The 13,843-nt window shown below is 38.4% G+C and overlaps 1 protein-coding gene across 1 annotated transcript in view; it reads right to left on the reverse strand.

The window, feature by feature from the left end:
• Positions 1-13,843, reverse strand: part of Glg1 (golgi glycoprotein 1) — a 120,886-nt gene that overhangs the window by 24,570 nt on the left and 82,473 nt on the right. Inside the window, exons 8-13 of the mRNA XM_076837438.1 lie at positions 13,419-13,633; positions 9,024-9,145; positions 7,389-7,490; positions 5,733-5,886; positions 3,640-3,777; positions 731-817 (exon numbers count right to left, since the gene is read on the reverse strand). Coding sequence (XP_076693553.1) covers positions 731-817; positions 3,640-3,777; positions 5,733-5,886; positions 7,389-7,490; positions 9,024-9,145; positions 13,419-13,633 — 818 coding nt within the window. The remainder of the gene's footprint in view (positions 1-730; positions 818-3,639; positions 3,778-5,732; positions 5,887-7,388; positions 7,491-9,023; positions 9,146-13,418; positions 13,634-13,843) is intronic.

Genomic DNA, 13,843 nt, shown 5'->3' on the forward strand with positions numbered 1-13,843 from the left:
GGGAATGGAGATGACCCAAGATGAGAGAGAGCAATGTGCTTTTGAAAACTAGAAAGCAAAGAAGGATTGATCGAGAAATGTAATTTTATGTAATGCCAATTTTGACAATTCAGATCGTACTAAAAAGGCTTATGATGAAAAAAGAACAATTCCCTATTTCTGCCCCCATAAGAGAAGTTTAGCATTTTTGGCTGTCTTCCCACCACAGTAATAATCTCTGTAGTTCTGGATAACATGCCTGTGCCTATGAAGATTTTAAATCTTATGTTTGATATTTTAGTGGGTTTCAGGATGGAACAGGGCTAAATATGTGTTCAAATGTCAAGTATAACTGGCAGCCCCAGGCTTTTACTTTATTACATATGAAAATTACAAATGACCTAACTAAAAGAGCTAAGAAGGGTAAGAGATGAGGAACACTTAGATTACTCTTGAATGAGATTCAGAGATCAGAGGGGTAGCAGCTAGCTTTTCTTAAGGGTCCAGTCACTGTGATAACTCTATGAAGAAAACCAAAGGGCCAAATGCATTCAGGGTTTTTCTAGAGAAATAAGGGAAGGGGTCAGGAATCAACCTAATGAACTTTTTTATGAAGCAAATGGGGAGGATCTGATTAGGTTTCTTTTGATTGATAGAGGACCTATATTCTCTAGAGTACAGAAACAGAACTGAGCAAAAAGGTCAGGCTGCTGGCAGGCCCATCTCCTCCAGGGAGCTGCATATGGCTTACCTCTGACTCTAACTCGGTGAGGTTGCCCACTATGTCTCTGCACTCCACAGCCAAGTCATCCAGATGGTCCTGGAGGCACTCAAGCTCCTGTGCATAAAAAGGCAAGCCCTTGGTATTCATCAGTCACATAAGTAAACAACGGAAGTTGAGAATACCAGTTTCTACTTCTTTTGAACTGGTCCTCCTTTTCCTCTTAAAACTATCACTGTCTCACTGAATAGAACACAATAGTTTAATTTGATTCACCAAACTAAGATTATTGAAAAAATAATTACTTTCTGTAGCAGGGTACTTAAGAGGGCCAAGGGAGTACAGAAACGCAAATATTAGAGGAGGCCAAATCTACAAGTCCAACAAGACCCATACTTAGGGTCCTCAAAGTCTAAACATCTTATCAGGCTTTTATTCCATTCTGTCAACACCCTGCCACTCCAGGTTTTTTTTGTTTTTTTTTTTTGTGGGGTGTGTGTGTGTGTGTGTGTGTGTGTGTGTGTGTGTGGTGCTGGGGATTGAACCCAGGGCCTTATGCATGCAAGGCAAGCATTCTACCAACTGAGCTTCATCTCCAGCCCAGCCATTCCCCTTTTAATCTGTGGGGTTTTGTTTATTTGTTTGGTACTGGGAATTGAACCCAGGGGCACTTAATCCCTGAGCCACATCTCCAGTCCATTTTTTATTTTGAGACCGGGTTTCACTATTGAGAAGTAGCCATATTGCTTTGGGACCTCGATAAGTTGCTGAGGCTGGCCTTGAACCTGTGATCATTCTGCCTCAGCCTCTTGAGCTGCTGGGGTTAGAGGTGTGTGCCATTGTGCCTGACTTAATCTCTGTGTGTGTGTGTGTGTTTTTTTTAATGGGCCTTTACTTTATTTACTTATATGCCGTGCTGAGAATCGAACCCAGTTCCTCACACATGCCAGGCAAGAACTCTACCACTGAGCCACAACCCCAGCTCCTTAATCTGTGTTTTGATTATTTTTTACCTTCCATATTAAATCTGCAATTTGATAATGATCACAGGACAATAAATTCATAGTGAAAGGCATGAATTATGTTAAGACTCTGCTTGGGCAAAGTAGAGGGGACAGAGGACTTGGAATACAGGATAGAGTTAAAGTTCCTACAAGTCAGATCTAGGATTCACTTTAAAAGGATCCAGCACACATTAAAAGGATCCTCTAAGGTAAACTTAAAAAGAAGGGAGCACGCTAGAGTTTAGATATTTAAAAGCTATTTTGTCCATGCTTTTGAAACTGAGCTGAAGCTTCCCTGTAGCCTTAGTATATTATTTTTCCTCTTAGAGGAGCAGAGGTTTAAGTGTAACATCAGCTCACTTTCCCAAAGCAATATAGCTACTTTTCAGAAGAGTGCTGTAAAGGGATCAGGTTAATGTACTGACCATTTTGCAGGAATCTCTCTGTTTTAGAATTAGAATAGGAAGAGAGGAGAAGGATTGAAGGAATTATACAATAATCAGAATGGAAGGGGGGAAAACCTAAAGGAAAATGCAATAACCTTTTGGGAGTAAAATAAATAAATGGCTAAGGAAAAAAACTTCATCTATGGAGTCCTTTCTTAGGTTTAGCTGCTCAGTGAATATGTGCAGCTTCCTAAATGTTTACTTTTCAGAGGAATATGAAGGAAACTATTCCCCAGGATCCCATATCAACATGTCCTTTGTTCTACTGGATGGATGCAGCAGAAAGCTAAATTATAGGCATTTTCTAACAGTAAACCCTGAGAACTACAGCACATTCAGGCAGCAGACTGCTGAAAATAGACCTAGTAGGCAGCCACGTTGCTTCTTTAAAATGTCCAATTCCTATACATATGGCTTTTTAATACTTTAATTCCAGAAAGGGCTTTATAGTTGTACAAATTCAGCCTGACTTCACTCCTTATTCTAATATTAATGTGGCTTTAAACAAGTAGCTATTTCTCACTGCTGATTATCCTGCTTTATGACAGAAAAAACTCTTTCTTTCCAGGTAACCTCCAGTCATGTACCATTTTTTCCCTTTCCCTCACAAACCAGGCACATGATCCTAAGGAACTATTCCCAGCCTATGTACTCTTGGCTTCTAAAAGTCCGTATCTCTAGAAGTATGATCATACATTCAGCATAATAAAATATCCTAATAAAAATGAATTAAATTTGGGGCTGGGGTTGTTGCTCAGTGGTCGAACGCTCACCTAGCATGTGAGAGGCCCTGGGTTCCTTGCACTTTCTACAGGGAGCTTATAACACAAGGGAATGAGTACCTCACTCAGATTAAACATGAATTTTAGGAAAGGGGTCAACACATTTTACTTATCTGAGCCTCTATTTGGTCAACTAGGTGGAAAAAAATAATTTTATTTCCAGATATCTTGTGCTGTTCTGGGGCATGCACACTATTCATGCATACCAATATTTGTATATGAATAATACTTTGCTTATTTCAGAAGGATTTAATGTGGTTTATAAAGGTGAGAACAGGAATAAAAAGGCAAGATAAAATGAAATTAAAAATGAGGAAAAAAAGAAAAGGAAAATATGTTAAGGAAAGTGGAATGGAACCAGCAATAAACAAGCCTGATACAAGAAGGCCTACCGTGAAATCCTATATGCTAGTTAGAGGTAGTTCAACCTTTGGCTCTAAGCCTTGTAAGAACCAACACAAAGAGGGAAAATAATCAATTACAAAATATAGTAACCATAATATAGAAAAAAAGTAGCTACTTGGGAAAAAGATAATTATTCTTGATATAAAGACCAAAGAACATTTTCCTGAGGATTTCTTCTACAGAGAACATGAATGGTATAATAAATCTAGGCTGTAAAGCAAACACCAAGATGGATCTCACTGTAAGTCATATAAAACATTGCCATTAACAGTAAAAAACAAACAGGAAGCCTAGTTGCCTACCTGTCCAGTCTCTGTTTTCTCACTACACCATTTCCCCAGATCTATGAGGCATTTATCCTGGAGGGCAGGATCCAGCTTAACATCCATGGCACGCTGGTGTAGGATCCTTTGGACTTCAGCTCGGCACTCCCGGGAGAGCTATGTGACAAACAATTGACGATTTACTTTAAAAGTACCAAAACATATAAATGAAGACACCAGACAGAGCAAAGCTGTTCTCAGGAAACTAAAAAATATCTTTGTAGTTTATCTTCCAAACTTTATACCTCAAATCTCTTCCAGGATAAGAATTACATGTTCCAGGAGCCTTCTAAAAGTCCATATCTCTAGAAGTATAATCATACATTTAGCATAATAAAATATCCTGATAAAAATGAATTAAATTAGGGGCTGGGGTTGTTACTTAGTGGTAGAGCACTTGCCTAGTATGTGAGAGGCCCTTGGTTCAATCCTCAGCACCACATAAATAAAATAATGGTACTGTGTCCAATTACAACTAAAAAATAAATATTAAAAAATGTTTTAAAAAATGAATTGAATTCATACAGATTAGGTTAGTTTCTGGTTAGCAAAGTTAACTTGCCATTCTATGGGTAGGAGAGAATATCAGATCTGATTCAGAAAGAATGACACTTGATTTAGGAGAACTAAGTTCCATCTGAGCTCAGTTCATTCTCAGTTCCTCAGAATGAGGCAGGCAACTACAGGAGCCAGTTAGACCAGGCCAGATTCTTGTAGATGAATTATGTGCCATGAGTAGAGGTGAAACAGGTGAAAACTGATAGTTTTGGAAGGGCCATAAAAAGCTGTTATTGACAGGTACAAATGTCTCTTCCTAAAGAAGACAGCACACCTAAGGCAAGAAATACAGATTTAATTTCTTAGTGTTTGGAATCATGTGATGTTCTGAAACTAGACAGAGCTGGTGGTACACAATATTGTTAATGTATTTTTCAAATGCCACTGAATTTTTCTCTTTAAACTGGTTAATTTTATATTGTGAATTTCACCTCAATACTTCAAGTGTTTATTTAAAAAAAAAAAAAAAAAGCTAGCACATCAGATTTCATCTCTTTCTTCATTTGTATGAGCTGGAATCTCCTACTATAGTGACTAGCTAGATGCCAGGATTTGGGAGCCCCTGTAGTTAATGAGAGGCTCATTACACGAAGTAAAATGTAAAACAAGTCCCATGTTTTCTTACCTAGCTGTAGAAAACTGGGTTAGATTAATAGCAACTGAAGTACATTTTTCTACTTCAGTCCTTCTCTTTTGAATCCTAGACAGTCAGATAGATCTGGGCACTGAGCTCAGAAGGGGTACTTGTAAACAAGCTCATGAAGTAATGCCACACTTTCCTAACAAATGCAGAACTGACATGCATGCAAGTAGGGGTCTCCCAGAAGGTGTGAAAAAAGTCATTCTGGAGAGCAACCAGGATGTCAGTGAGGCACTAGCAGGCAGTCAATGCTGCCTGAGAGCCAAGGATACACAAAAATCACACCCAAAAGCAGCAATGGGGCAAATACCAAGAGACTGGGGTGTGGAAGTTTCTGTTCCAACTGGTGCATTGTCAGAGAAGCCTCATTAGTACAGGCATTTGTGTTCAGTTGTCAGGGGCAAAAGCCTAAAGAACCATTTGTATCCTGACTAAAAGCTTCTAATGGATCTTTAAAGCTAAATAAAGTTAGGACCAGAATTTTAACTGTCCCTTTGTGATTCAGATTTTAGTAATTTAAAGAAAAAACCTGGATATGTTCACCCTCTCACTTCGTTAAAAACATAACCAGATGAAAAGAAGTGGGTGAGCAACTGCAGGGATGCTCGCTAAATGAAGAACTTTCTAGAACAGCAACATCCTCCCCACAAATAAACAAATGACAGGGCTAAGGTCGTGGCTCAGAAGTAGAGCGCTTGCCTAGCATGCGTGAGGCTCTGGGTTCAATCAGCAGCACCACATAAAGTAAAATAAAGATATTGTGTTCACCTATAAGTAAAAATAAAATATTAAAAAAAACTAAACAAACAAACAAAGACAAAAACAAACAAACAAAACAACAAATGACAGGAAGAAACCAAAGTTGAATGCATACCCTCCTTCCCTGCTCCTCAGTGCGGTAGGCATGTCTGTATAAACAAGAGAACACAGCTCCGGGAGGCATAAGTTCACTGGTCTCGTTCCAACCATGGGTATGGCAAAGACGAGACGCATCTCCCTGGCACTTGCGGTAGAGGACAGGATCCAGCCTAGAAGACAAAGAGTAACAATTTTCCTTCTCAGACAGGCTATGGGTTTTCAGCAGATGCTTGCTGATGTACTCACTGATAATCACCTCCAGAATAGCAGAGACAGTAGGTAAGCAGAAGTATGTTCCTGAATGCTGCTCTTAGTGGACACATGGTGGTCAATCTGTAGAAGTTTGTTAACTTCATACTGAAGTCCACTTTCTACCTCAAAGATGTTATCTTGGTTATGGAAGTTACCTAACGTTACAGTAAGACTCAGCATTCACATGTCTGGGTCACAAAGGAAAGCCAGGGTTATAGCCACCAAGAAATTCACAACTTGTCACTAAATACATCTTCCTCTCTGATAGACCAGATCCAGAAAGGTGAGGAAACTGTCTCCTACTCAACTTTCTCTCTAGTAATACTGTTCCTCTTTCTTTTCCCATACAAGGTAAAACAGTCATCTTTTAGTTTACCTAAATATGTTTACAAAATTATAAAACATGACATTTAACTTTGAATCTTGGGACAGTGGGTTAGATGATGAGCCTGCTTCTTTAAATCAGATCAAGGGATAGTTGATTTTTTCCACATTTTATTGTTAACTGTGAGGAAGGGCTACTTAATGGGAAGAGAGAAGCTAATATTTAAGAAGACACTTTTAAGACTATGAAGTAATTTTTTGATCATGGGGGAAAGAATAAAGAGGAGAAACCATAGTTTTGATCAAGGGGGCATACTCAGTACTCTTGGTTATTTCAGTTCTGAGGGCCTGAGGAAGCACAGGGCAGTTACCACCCAGCTTTCTGCAGTCCTTTCCTGAGTTAATTTGAAGGGATAGAAATAAAAACATATTGGATCTTCAAGTAATTTCTAATAAAACACTGAAGGCAAAATGTAGTCACCAGAAAAGGCTAATGACCACAATACAGTAGCTTAAACAACTGAATCAGGAAGCACCTAAACTTACAAAGTAGTGTGACCCAGTATAGGTGGCTATGGAAGTGGGAAAGAAAATAAAACATGGAAGGAGGATGGAAATGCAGCCAATAAACCACAATGATTCTGACTATAACAGAGATCCTTCTCCTATGTCAGCCCCACCATTTTTTTTTTTTTTTTTTTTTTTTTGCTAACAGGATGAGAAGGGAATTAAAGAATCAAGTTGTCATCTCTCAAGATAGAATAAATTAAATAACTTTAAATAGTAAAGAAATAAAAACAAATTTCCATACCCAGTGCAAATCAATAGACACAAATGCATTATTATCTTCCTGATGTCATATCTGAAGATGTTTTTGCTGACCCCACAGATGCCAGAGTTCTTTCTAGATAGATGTTTGTGGTATCAGAACCATTCTGACTCTAATTTCCAAAGTAGTGGTGCACAGGGATGCTTGATACAGACTGTACAAGGCCCTAGTTTCAAAGCCCAGCACTAAATCCCCTAAACACACACACACTCTGACAACACATAAGAACAGGTTAAATTAGTGCCTTACATTGTTCAAAATACTCACTTCCAATCCCGAGAGATAAAATACTGCAGCTCTAAGAGTCGGTGTTCACAATCTTCCACCATTTTCTCTGTGTATAAATGTTCCATCAGGCATGAAAGGATCCTAACCATAAAGAAGGTAAAATTGTAACAAGAGAAGAGCTCTGACTACAGTTTCTGTACTCTCACTTCAATATAATATTTCCTTGGTCAGTAGAAAAAGCCCTTCAGCTATTTTCCTACAGCAATTGGATTTATTTTTCTTAGAATCACACAAATCAACTCAGCCTGATAGCAATTACATCTTTTATCAACATCAGAGCCATTCAGCACTTAGAACCTGGTGTACATAAGATCTGTGCTACTTTATTTTTAACTATTTATTATGAAAAATTTCCAATACACAAAAGTAGAGAATGATATACTGGTCACTTTAACCTCCTCGCAGAGTGGCCAAGTTCGTTTTAACTCTATTCCCCCTGCTGATATTTTAAAGAAAATCTGAGATACCAAATCATTTCATTCATTCAATTCAGCAGGTTTCTCTAAAATATCAAAATACCATAGTGACCTTACCAAGAAATAAAAAATCTTTAATATCATGTAATATCCTGATCATTTTCAGATTTTCCCAATTACCTCATATATATATATATATATATATATATATATATATATATATATATATATATAACCTTTATTTTGTTTATTTATTTTTATGTGGTGCTGAGGATCGAACTCAGGGCCTCATGCGTGCTTTACTGCTGAGCCATAACCCCAACCCCATATCTCATATCTTTTTACACGTTTGTTCATATTAGGACCCAGCAAAGGCCCATACGTTGCATTCAACTGAAAAACGTCTTAAATCTCTAAATCCATAGCAGTTCCCTTTCTTCCTCCTTCTCTCTGGCACCCTTTTTGGTTGATGCAGTAATCTTTATATTGCTAAATATTCTTATTAAGCATAAGGAATTTTCACACAGCAGATTCAAGATAAACCTGGATTCTCTTCACTTTATTGCTAGGTACTATCAGCTACAAGCTATAAAGATTTTTGCAGAATGGAAAACCTGTTCTTACTTGCAACCTGGTTTTGAGAACAGTTTTCACATCAGATAGAAGAAAACTAATGCAAGAGAATAAAATGCTTTCCCATAACATTTATTCAGCTTTCCTAGATCTTAGATTCAACTCTAGTGTTCATTCTGCCATGACTACATGCTCCTACCACCACATTTGTTTTGTTTCAATTACAATGAACTGCTTTCTAATAATTATCAAGTAGCCAATGTGTGCAATGAGTCAATATATAAATAGGATGAAAAATACAGAGTACCAGTGTATGTATCACTTTATCTTGAATATTTTTTTCTCTCATTTTCATCAGCATTATAGTTGCTCAGTGACCTAACAGGCCCATGCACTCTCAGTCATTGTCAACAAGCATCATCATGGTACTGTTTCTAAGTGTCTCTTCTACATGGAGGAGGCAGATCAGAAGTCTGAATTCCAAGTTTTAGCAAAAGTCTGTACATGTTCCTACTCAACAAAATTTTAGTCAAGATGTTAAATCACACAAACGTCATTTGAGGAAAAGTTCCCGTGCTGCCAAGTAAAATGCAATATGGATGAACATACAAATAAGATAACCTACATTGGGTCTCCAGATCGTATGTGTTTGCAGGCTGTTTGTATTACAGATTCACAAGCTTCATTCAAAGCTCGATCAATGCGGTAATCTGCACCAGGGTCTGTCTCCTGAATCAGTGTTTGCAGCTGGATTTAAAAAAAAAAAGAAAATCAAGAAGGAAGAAAGAAAGTCACCTAGGCACCAGAGAATAGCAGTGTCATCCCATCATACAATGAGTTCTCAGTCTAGTACATCACAACATACTTTAACAAAGTACTACACTTGTCACTGGCCAAGCTCAAGAACTTCTGCCAAATACTTTTCAACTGTTTTGTCCACCTTGATCCAAGTTTTTCTGTTCAACTCATTGTGAAAATGGCTTTATCTACCTCTTCCAAACCATCTGCATAAGAACACACCTTTATAATGCGACCTGAAGGCTACTTCTCCCTCCTTATCTGCTCACTTGTTATCAGATTACTAAACCTCTTGGGCCAAGCCAGAGTTGAGGAGAGGAGAGTAATGAGAAGACATATCTAGTTACAGACCTAATTTAGTCCTAAAATGAATTTAGAATTTGCTGCCATCATATTGGTATTAAAACTAGTGTACTTCTGGGTATGGTGCTACCCACCTATAATCCCAGTTACTGGAGGTGTTAAGGCAGGAGGACTGTAGCTGAGTGGTATAACACTTGCGTAGCATGGCTCAAGGCCACGATATGGGAGATTGAACCCAGGTATGCTTCATGAGACAGAGTTTCATGAAGTTGCTTAAGACCTTGCTATGTTGCTGAGGCTAGCCTTGAATTTGCAATCCTCCTGCCTCATCATCCTGAGCCATTGGAATTACAGGGTGTGCCACCTCACCTGGATGAATATGATATTCTTTATCTACTTTTGCTTGGTTCATCCTTTGCCATGGAATAAAGTAAATGCAGGAGAAGGCAGTTGAGGCACAGAGGAAAAAACTCCAAAACAAGGACCAGAAGATATGAATTCTATCAATGGCTCTGGCTCAGCTCAATATTAGCTTTGAGAACATGTTCAAGTTGATTAATCTCTAAGTTTTGATTTCCTTTAGCTGCAGAATATAAGAAATTATACTATCTGGGAAAAGAATGGGTACATTGCAAAGCATTTTATAGATATAAAAGATCATTTTTACTACAGATGGGTGACATATGGTGTTTGGGGAGGTGATCTTAAATAAGAGAAAAGAAATTTGAAAACTACAATTCTTATTCGTTTAAGTTATCTTTTTCCAAGTAAAAGAACTGGAGGCCTTTTTGTGTCATTGACTTACCCTCTCTAGGACCTTTCTCTGATCTGTTATCCTCTGACCTGCAATCCCATAGGATTGATATCATCTGATAAACCCCTATTTATCATAGATTGCAGATCAAAGGAAATGAAGAAAAAACCCTATTCTATTATGTTAAAAGAAGTCAATAATCAAGAGAGAAACATGAAAGATTTCCTGAATTTTGTAATGGAAGTTATTTATATCAATTCTTGATGACAATTTGGAGAACATAAAAAAGACCACGATTAGTTGATGACAGCAAATCTATTCCAACCCCTGACATGCTTACGAAAACCTGGAAAAAGCTTTGGAGACATGAATAGTCTACAGATAAACTGGACAGTCACTTTTGATCTGGAAGAGGCTTGCCTAAACTCATATAGCCAGGTCTGAAGGGAAGTTAATAGTTCATGACTGGGTGTGGTGGCACTCCCCTATAATCCCAGTGGCTTGGGAGGCTGAGGCATGAGAATCCACAGTTCAAAGCCAGCCTCAGCAACAGTGAAGCGCTAAGCAACTCAGTGAGCCCTACATGTATGTGGCTCAATGGTCAAGTGACCCTGAGTTCAATCCTCAGTACCCCCCCCCCAAAAAGATAACAATTATCTTTATGCTTTACAGTTTACTACTTGCTGAGCTATCACTAAATCAGTCCAAGCAGAGAGGAGTGAAAAATAATGGTTAACCACAGACAGGTATTGATATCTACTGTACCAAGGAAGAAAAGTCTGAAAATAAATTGTTTCAAAATATTACTCTGTTTGATTGAGGATGGATAATGCAGGAGAAGACTATGAAATTTTCTTTCTTTGAAGAAATGCCTTCAGTTTTTGTGAGAAAAAATAAAAAATAAAGTATTTCTTTTCTACTTGCCAAGTCTTCATGTGGGCAAAACCCCAGAGCTCGCTATTTGAGGCTACCCTCTAGGTTTGGAAAGCACTTTCTTCTGAGCACAAAGGCTGCCATGGGGGGTATTTATTTATCTTTCAAATTGAGTCACTAGTTTTTTCAACAGGCTAAATTCCAAAAAGCCCTGGGGGTGAACTAGATGCCTGAAAATAAAGTTAAACCAGTCTATTTTCTTTTTTTCTGTACACTTCACTACAGGTCTAGACTGAGTAAAAAGACAGGCTTACTTCTGACCTCCCTCCACAACTTTCTATTCTGAGTTAAGGATGAAGGGCAAATAAAGGCTGTCTCCCAATACATTTTTTTAAATACTTTTATTTTATTTATTTTTATGTGGTGCTAAGGATCGAACCCAGGGCCTTGCACGTGCGAGGCGAGTGCTCTGCCGCTGAACCACCACCCCAGCCCCCAATTCATTCTTGATTTGGGGCCCAGGCACATTTATTGGCACAGAGGTTTCCTAGGGCAATCACGAGCAAGAACTGCTCCTAAGGAACTACATAGTGACAAACTCAAACCACAGCAGATTCTAGAAGCTATTCTTCTAGCTGGGCCTGGGATTTTTTTTATTCATTCACTGATTCATTCACTGGTACTGAAGATTAAACCTAGGGGTGCTTAGCCACTGAGCCACATCCCCAACCCCCTCCCTTTTTAAAATATATATATTTTTTTTAGTTGTAGCTGGACATAATATCTTTATTTTTGTTTGTTTATTTTTATGTGGTACTGAGGATCGAACCCAGGGCCTTACACACGAGAGGCAAGTGCTCTACCACTGAGCTACAACCCTAGTCCCTCCCTAGCCCTTTTTTTTTTTTTTTTTGGAGTTGTTTAGGGCCTCACTAAGTTGCTGAGGCTGGCCTTGAACTTGCAATCCTCTTGCCTCAGCCTCCAAAGTCGCTGGTATTACAGATGTGTGCCACCATGCCTGGCTGGGACTGGTATTCTAGAAGAGGCTACACTTGCTTATTTTTCCTACCATGGGATGTTCACATACAACTATGCACACTTCTGTCTGATGAAATTTTATTCCATGTCTAAATCTATGTTTCAGACTGTAAAATTTTGCTTCCAACTATAAAATTCTGAATTTACATGATTAGCAGGAAAATAAAATTCAAGTAATACTTAGTTTTTAATAAAAATTTCAGTTATAAAATAAAAGGCTAATTATAGTTTTCTAAAGTTTCATTTAGGATAAAGCCTCAACATTCTACTTTAGGATATCTAAAATATCCTTGTGCTTTCAAAAGGAAAGTTCATTGTAGAGAGTACTACTATTTTATTTGGTATTTTAAATTATTCAAAGACTAGTATCCAGTGGGGGGGGGGGAACCCAAACAAATACAACAGTAATGAAACAGATACAATATACTGAAATGTTTTAACTACATCAAGTATCTCATTTGTAGTAACTCAACTTTTTATTAAGTTGGATTAAACAAAAGTGTGTGAATTCTTCCAACTAGCTTTATAGAATCGACTGTAAAATTTGGGGGTGGCAAAAGGAGAACCTTCCACTCACAGTGCCCTAGTCAAATAAGAAAAGGTGGTGTGGGCTGGGGCTGTAGCTCAGTGGCAGAGCAGTTTGCCTGTCATGTGCGAGGCCTGAGTTTGACGGTTAGCAACATAAACAGATAAAATAAAGGCATTCTGTCCATCTACAACTACCAAAACAAACAAACAAACAAACAAACAAAAAAAACAACTTAAAGAGAAAATGGTGCAATTTTGAAAATAACATGCTTTCTTGATACTTCAGGCCATGCTGCATACCAGTAATAAAAAGACACTCTTAGAAGTTTCAGCTCATGTGAATTCACTTTCACATTCAGCTCAATAAAATGTACGGAGAGGTTAAAGCCCTTTATTGATTCATCAGAACGTGGTTCAACGAGTTCAGTAAATCTAGTATAGCATGTGATGACCCTTTCTTTAGAAACTATAGTAAACAATGCATTTTCTTTATAGTATATTGCTCTTTTTGTTGATTATGAGCTCTAACTTTTGTTCTGCAAGGAAATTCCATTTTCCTATTAATAAATGCTCAAAGAAACCAGATTCTGTCTGGTCCTTAGTACCTAATGTTCCACTGTGATAACAGAAATGACAGAGAAAAAGCAAGCTGGGACAGTGAAAGGGAGAAGCCAATTAGCTAATAAAATGTGACAGTGAAGGAGGCAGTAGAAAAAATTTCCTTACCGCCTGCTGGCAGTTCATTCCAAGGTTCCCCTTCTCCCCCCGAACAACTTTCATTAGACAGTGCAGGGTTCGCCCTTTCCGATGTAATCCAGAACAGTGGTGCTCAATCTCCCCTCGACAGCTCAGGATGATCTCAGGGCTCAAAGAAAAGTCTTCCATCAGCATGCGTCGGTAATCTAACATCTCCCCTTGGCATTCACTACTGACTTGTCGCCCTAAGTTAGGATCAGAAATCATCACATATTAATTATATGATCCTGGGGCTGGGGTTGTAGCTCAGGGGTAGAGCGCTTGCCTCGCATGCGTGAGGCACTGGGTTTGATCCTCGGCACCACATAAAAATAAATAAAATAAAGGCCTTTTTAAAAAAAAATTAGGGGCTGGAGTTGTGGCTCAGTGGAAGAGTGCTTGCCTAGCATGTGCAA

This window comes from Callospermophilus lateralis, chromosome 18 (assembly GCF_048772815.1).
Source record: "Callospermophilus lateralis isolate mCalLat2 chromosome 18, mCalLat2.hap1, whole genome shotgun sequence".
Lineage (NCBI taxonomy): Eukaryota > Metazoa > Chordata > Mammalia > Rodentia > Sciuridae > Callospermophilus > Callospermophilus lateralis.